Source organism: Engraulis encrasicolus, chromosome 17, assembly GCF_034702125.1.
Source record: "Engraulis encrasicolus isolate BLACKSEA-1 chromosome 17, IST_EnEncr_1.0, whole genome shotgun sequence".
Lineage (NCBI taxonomy): Eukaryota > Metazoa > Chordata > Actinopteri > Clupeiformes > Engraulidae > Engraulis > Engraulis encrasicolus.
The window spans coordinates 54,098,938-54,106,437 of record NC_085873.1 but is presented as its reverse complement, the minus strand read 5'-3'; the positions used below and the strand labels follow the sequence as shown (position 1 = coordinate 54,106,437).

At 46.1% G+C, this 7,500-nt stretch overlaps 1 protein-coding gene across 1 annotated transcript in view; it reads left to right on the top strand.

Moving 5' to 3' along the window:
- Positions 1–7,500, top strand: part of LOC134467115 (dedicator of cytokinesis protein 1-like) — a 551,248-nt gene that overhangs the window by 88,764 nt on the left and 454,984 nt on the right. The window contains exons 13-14 of the mRNA XM_063221037.1: positions 1,668–1,793; positions 2,657–2,781. Coding sequence (XP_063077107.1) covers positions 1,668–1,793; positions 2,657–2,781 — 251 coding nt within the window. The remainder of the gene's footprint in view (positions 1–1,667; positions 1,794–2,656; positions 2,782–7,500) is intronic.

Here is a 7,500-nt window from a genome sequence, read left to right as displayed (position 1 = left end):
TCCTTTGTCTTTCCCATGTTTAAGAGTGGATAAGAGAAATGGCCTCGGTGTCACGTCATATTTATACCCCAGGGAAACAGGAAGTGATGAATTACTAATTAAATATTTCTATATACTCAACTTTGTAAACTACTGTAGAAATGACAGAAATGCTTCAATTATATTTATTTCCTGGGAATTGTTAAGGGTGCCAATAATTGTGGAACAGGTGATTTAATGAAAAATAATTATTTTTAAGTCAGGGATTTTTTTATTTTCCTACAATTCATTTGAGTTGAAGGCTACATTTTCCTAAAATTTTCAGTGTGACAGTATTCTTCTGCAATAAACACTGAATTTATTTTAAGGCTTTTAACACATCTCAACCAGGGGTGCCAATAATTATGGAGGGCACTGTAAATCATAAATGCCATAATAAAAGCCAAAATATTTGTCATAAAAAGGGACTATTTGCCATGATATCCTCATCATTGATTTGTAAAAAAGGTGCTTTTGAAAGATAACAATATAGATGAACTAGCCGAGGGATACCTATCGTATTACTGCCATAATATCAATAAATGATTTATGAAACAAGGGACTGTTGCAATATAATAACGTCCCTCTCCTCTCCGTCCTGTTGCCATATAATAACGTCCCTCTCCTCTCCATCCTGTTGCAATATAATAACATCCCTCTCCATCCTGACAGGACTGTTGCAATATAATAAAGTCCCTCTCCGTCCTGTTGCAATATAATAACGTCCCTCTCCATCCTGTTGCCATATAATAACGTCCCTCTCCTCTCCATCCTGTTGCAGTATAATAACGTCCCTCTCCACCCTGTTGCAATATAATAACGTCCCTCTCCATCCTGTTGCAGTATAATAACGTCCCTCTCCTCTCCATCCTGTTGCAATATAATAACATCCCTCTCCATCCTGACAGGACTGTTGCAATATAATAAAGTCCCTCTCCGTCCTGTTGCCATATAATAACGTCCCTCTCCTCTCCACCCTGTTGCCATATAATAACGTCCCTCTCCATCCTGTTGCCATATAATAACGTCCCTCTCCTCTCCACCCTGTTGCCATATAATAACGTCCCTCTCCTCTCCATCCTGTTGCCATATAATAACGTCCCTCTCCTCTCCACCCTGTTGCCATATAATAACGTCCCTCTCCTCTCCACCCTGTTGCCATATAATAACGTCCCTCTCCACCCTGTTGCCATATAATAACGTCCCTCTCCATCCTGTTGCAATATAATAACGACCCTCTCCGTCCTGTTGCCATATAATAACGTCCCTCTCCATCCTGTTGCCATATAATAACGTCCCTCTCCATCCTGTTGCAATATAATAACGTCCCTCTCAGTCCTGTTGCCATATAATAACATCCCTCTCCTCTCCATCCTGTTGCAGTATAATAACGTCCCTCTCAGTCCTGTTGCCATATAATAACGTCCCTCTCCTCTCCATCCTGTTGCCATATAATAACGTCCCTCTCAGTCCTGTTGCCATATAATAACGTCCCTCTCCATCCTGTTGCCATATAATAACGTCCCTCTCCATCCTGTTGCCATATAATAACGTCCCTCTCCTCTCCATCCTGTTGCAGTATAATAACGTCCCTCTCCTCTCCATCCTGTTGCAATATAATAACGTCCCTCTCCTCTCCGTCCTGACAGGTCTGTGGGTGACCCTGAAGCTCCTCCCTGGTGACATCCATCACATCCGCAAAGACTTCCCCCACCTGGTCGACCGCTCCACAGCAGTGGCACGCAAGATGGGCTTCCCTGAGATCATCATGCCAGGTAGACTTGGGCTATTAATTAACTTTTTACATAAATTGCCAATTTTGGCTAGTACATGTTAAATAGCAAGATGGGCTTCCCTGAGATCATCATGCCAGGTAGACTTGGATGTTATTAACAGTGCTATTAACTAACTTTTTACATCTATAGCCAATTTTATATAGCAAGATGGGCTTCCCTGAGATCATCATGTCAGGTAGGCTATTGTAACAGAGTTGGCGTGGAACGTTAGTAAACCTCCCTCCCGAAGCCTCATACAGACTGGTCTCTTGGCCCAGCGGTATCGTACTGTGTCTCCCATTGCCGGACCGTTGTAGTTGACGAGGTCGCACGTTCGATCCCCGAGGGGGATGAACAGGTGCAAGATGACCTCCGTCACACTTAATTAACTTTTTACATCTATAGCCAATTTGGCTAGTACATGTTAAATGGCAAGATGGGCTTCCCTGAGATCATAATGCCAAGTGCACATGGACGTTATTAACAGTGTATTAATTAACTTTTTTCATCAATAGCCAATTTGGCTAGTAGATGTTAAATCTTACTAGCCATGCATACAGTCAAACTGGCGTGTAAGTTGGTCTTTTCTACCAGCCAAACCGAATTTTCACCAGCATTTGGCCAATTGACCGGTGTTAATTTAGCGCCCTGATGAAAAAATAAATAAAATCTAGAATTGTATCCCCTCTCTTTCTGATTACAGGTGACGTGAGGAACGACATCCACGTCACCCTGGTCCAGGGAGGGTTTAAGTCTTTATTTAACCCTCTCTTGGTTGTGTGTGTGTGTGTGTGTTGTGTGTCTGTGTCTGTGTCTGTGTGTGTCTGTGTGTGTCTGTGTGTGTCTGTGTGTGTCTGTTGCAGGTGACGTGAGGAACGACATCTATGTCACCCTGGTCCAGGGAGAGTTTGACAAGGGCAGCAAGACGACCCCCAAGAACGTGGAGGTCACCATGTCCGTATACGACGAGGACGGCAAGAAACTGGAGGTACAGTAGCTGAGACTTAACTCTCTCTCCAGCTCTCTCTATCCCTCCATCCTCCACTTCTCCACATCTCTCTCTCTCTTTCTCGATCTCTCCATCTCGATCTCTCTCTCCCTCTCTCTCTCTCTCCATCTCTCTCTCCCTCTCTCTCTGTCCGTATACGACGAGGACGGCAAGAAACTGGAGGTAGCTGAGGCTTTACTCTCGTTACTTTCCATCTCTCCATCGCTCCATCTCTCTATCTCTCTCTCTCTCCTTACTGTCTCTCCATTTCTCTCTCTCCATTTCCCCCCCTCTCTTGCTCCACCTCTCCATCTCTCTCTCCTTACCGTCTCTCTCTCTCTCTCTCTCTCTCTCTCTCTCTCTCTCTCTCTCTCTTTCTCTCTCTCCCTCCCTCTCTGCTGTCCTGGTTGGAGTGCCTGTCTGTTGGTCAGTGTTGAGTGTTGAGTGTTGTAGTTCATCTTTCATGTGGGCAGGCATGACACTTTCAGATGTTCAGCGCGCACGGCCATCAGTCAAGGCTGCCATGCCAAGCCTTACACACACACACACACACACACACACACACACACACACACACACACACACACACACACACACACACACACACACACACACACACCCCTTCTGTCTATTCTGACCTCCCTCTGTCAGGCCAGATGAGTTCTGTCCTCTAAGAGCATGAGATCCAGAACCACTGGGCCTATCAAAGGGTTCTCAACACACACACACACACACACACAGACAAACACATACATACACACATATACATACACACACACGCACACACACACAAAAACACGCACAAACACACACACACACACACACACACACACACACACACACACACACAACACACACACACACACACACACACACACACACACACACACACACACACACACACATACACACACATACACACACACACACACACACACACACACACACACACACACACACACACCCCCACACACACACACACACACACACACACACACACTGTGAGAGTGTGAGATCCTTATCCCATGAGCCTGTCAAAGGGTTCATTACGTGATGGATGCCCTCCATCATAATCACGACTTTTTTTGCGCTGGTCATTGCTGATGTATTACATTACATTAAACGACATTACATTACTCTGCATTTAGCAATTACAAAGGGCACTTGGAAGGATTCAGCCTCGGATTTTTACTATATGAAGAGCTGTTTTCCAAAACGCTATATCCACCATTTTTGACTTTGAGAATTTTAATATTGGAATTGACTGTTAAAAAGTCCTATCATCTCTCTGTGAGTTATTGCCATTCAAATGTTTTGAGAACATACTTTTTAAACCTCTTTAAAATGCATTTTGCAATGCAATTCAGTGGAATGCCTAATATAAAAATGTAAATTTCCCAACATTCTATAAAATGTATACATCTCTTCATGTATTCCCTAGAAAAAGGCAGATAGACATGGAGGATGAGAGTAGTTCTTCTTTTATTATAACCAGAGGATACCAGAGAGTTGCAAAGAAGAGTAAACTGATATAAAAACGAGAGACACAAAGTAGCATCGGTTACATGGGATATTTAATTCTGAATTAACTCAATCAATTTCTGAATAAAACTTAATTCCGCTTTGAAAACCTTCACAATGAGAATTAAGTGAAAGTTCATTGTAAACTTTACGGAACTACTTAATTTTGCGTGATTAATTTGGAATTAAAAACAGCATGTAAACGAGGCACAGTTAGGTGCATGAGGGAGTGGGAGAGGGGCGAGAGGGCAAGGGCCACCCGGTCGTGGCAGCATTGTAAGACAATCATTAAACACTTCAGCAAGAGATGTCGTGACATTTGAGCCGGCTACCTTCCATCTCCCTTACCATTATGGCAATGTGCAAAGTGCATCTACACAATGAGCCGAGCTGGGCTGAGCTGTGTTGTGCTGTGCTGTGCTGTGCTGTGCTGTGCTGTGCTGTGCTGTGCTGCGCTGTGCTGTGCTGTGCTGTGCTGTGCTGTGCTGTGCTGTGCTGTGCTGTGCTGTGCTTCACTCATTGTGTTTCCTGAACATTTTCTGGTTACACATCAGGTGAAGTGTGAAGGGAGGCTCCGCGTTTCCCATTAATAGTATTGGATGTGGTGTTATGGGGTGATGCATGCTTCATTAGGAACTGCTCAGGCGGGCGTTCAGGCTTTCTGTGTTTTTTTATTCCCTGTCGTGTCGCACCATGGGTATATTAAGACCAGACGTCAGCTTCCCTCCTCCTCCTCCTCCTCCTCCTCCTCCTCCTCCTCCTGCTCCTCTTGCTCCTCCTCCTCCTCCTCCTCCTGCTCCTGCTCCTCATCCTCCACCTACTCCTCCTACTCCTCCACCTCCTCCACCTCCTCCTCCTCCTCATCCTCCACCTACTCCTCCACCACTTCCTTCCTCCTCCTCTTCCTCCTCCTCATCCTCCTCTCTTCCTCCTCCTCTTCCGCTCCTTCTCCTCTTGCTCCTCCTCCTCCTCCTCATCATCTTCATCTTCCTCCTCCTCTTCTTCCTCCTCTTCTTCCTCCTCCTCCACCACCACTCTCCTCCTCCTCCTCCTCCACTTCCCTCCTCCTCTTCCACTTCCCTTCTCCTCCTCTTCCTCCTCTTCCTCCTCCTCCCACCCCCATCCTCTTCCTCCTCCTCCTCCCCCCCGCTCCTCCTCTTCCGCTTCCTCCTCCTCATCCTCCTCCTCCTCCTCCTCTTCTTCCTCCTCCTCCACTTCCCTCCTCCTCCTCTTCTTCCTCCTCCTCTTCCTCCTCTTCCTCCTCCTCCTCCTCCCGCTAACAGAGCTGATTAAAGATCTGCTTCCAATGGAGAGGGATGTCTCATTATCTCCCTTTTCCCACCTTAGTGTGTGTGTGTGTCTGTGTGTGTGTGTGTGCTGCGCGCGCACACTTATGTGTTTGTGTGTGGTTGCGTGTGTGTTTGTGTATGCGTGTGCGTGTGTGTGCGTGTGTGTTTGCGTGTGTGTTTGTGTTTGCGTGTGTGATTGCATATGTTTGTGTGTGCGTGTGTGGTTGCGTGTGTGTTTGTGTGTGCGTGTGTGGTTGCGTGTGTGTGTTTGTTGTGTGTGTGTGTGTGTGGTTGCCTGTGTGTTTGTGTGTCCGTGTGTGTGTGTGTTTGTGTATGCGTGTGTGTCTATTTTTGTGTGTGAGACAGGTTCTTTTTTTGCCCATCTGTTCATTCTCTAATGAAGTGTGAGTTTGAACCTGAGGCCACCCGGACAAGACAACTATGAAAGTGTGTGTGTGTGTGTGTGTGTGTGTGTGTGTGTGTGTGTGTGTGAGCGTGTGTGAGCGTATGTGTGAGCGTGTTTGTGTGTTTGTTTGTATGCGAGGTGGCTAGTGCTAGAGATGGTCTCATTAGTTTGTCTCATTGAAGATCACAGTGACTGTGTGATGCTGCGAGAGGTCTTGCTCTCTCTTCTTCACTAGATGAAGGTCTTGCTCTCTCTTCTTCACTGCGTCTGACTCTGACCTCTTGTTTCCAAAGTCCCTCCTTTCTTCGAACAAAATTCAAAAGACACCGCACCTTGCTTACTGTTACGGAACAAAAAATAAAGTAAGAGAAATGAACGGTAAGCAGTGTGCGGTGTATTTTGAATGTTGTTCATTGTTCACCTTGTCCTGCCTCACACCTGCACCTGCATTGCTGAGGGCTTGTGCACAAGGACTCTCTTGAACTTTGACCCCCCCTTTCTTCCTTCATCTTCCTTCGTTCACTGTGTCCACCATGTCGGTGACATCACCTGCTTTCCTGAACAAGTCGTTACCACCACCACCACCACTGTTGTCATCGTCCTCATAGCTAGTTTCATCATCGCCACCAACCACCAAGCAGGAGTCTAAATAAACATTATCACCTGCTTTCCTGAACAATTTGTCACCATTACCACCGCCATTGTTCGTCCTCCTCATCGTTAGTTTCATCCGTTATTGGGTTTGTAGTTGTCGTGCGTGTGCGTGGGAGTCAGGTCTTATCAGTGGAGGGTAGGAGAGGAGAGGAGAGGAGAGGAGAGAGGAGAGGAGAGGAGAGGAGAGGAGAGGAGAGAGGATTGGGGAGTGTGGAGAGGAGAGGAGAGGAGAGGAGGAGAGGACAGGACAGGACAGGACAGGACAGGACAGGACAGGACAGGACAGGACAAGACAAGACAAGACAAGACAAGACAAGACAAGACAAGACAAGACAAGACAAGACAAGACAAGACAAGACAAGACAAGACAAGACAAGACAAGACAAGACAAGACAAGACAAGACAAGACAAGACAAGACAAGACAAGACAAGACAAGACAGTGTAGATGCAAGTGCCTTGGGAACAGTCGCACTGTGGGAGGAGGAGGAGGAGGAGTTGGTCTCCAGGCAACCTTTCCTTGGTTGACGTGTCATTAGGCTGGACCAACTCTAAAAAAAAAGAGAGAGAGAAATTATTCTGGTTAAAGATATTTTTTGATATTTTGTTTTTTGGTCTTTTATCCATCACAGTGCAGTCGTAGAGACAGGAAATGAGTGGGGAGAGAGAGATGGGGAAGGGTTGGCAAATGACCCGGGCTGGAATGGAGCCCAGTACCCTACCGTTAGAGACAGTACCGTTGAATCCTACTGTATATGGCTGGCAAGCAGGCCTCTAAATTAAAGGGACAGTTTGGTCAATTTCAACATGCAGTTGTAATGCTCACACTACCCTGGACTTGTCAGTGCCTG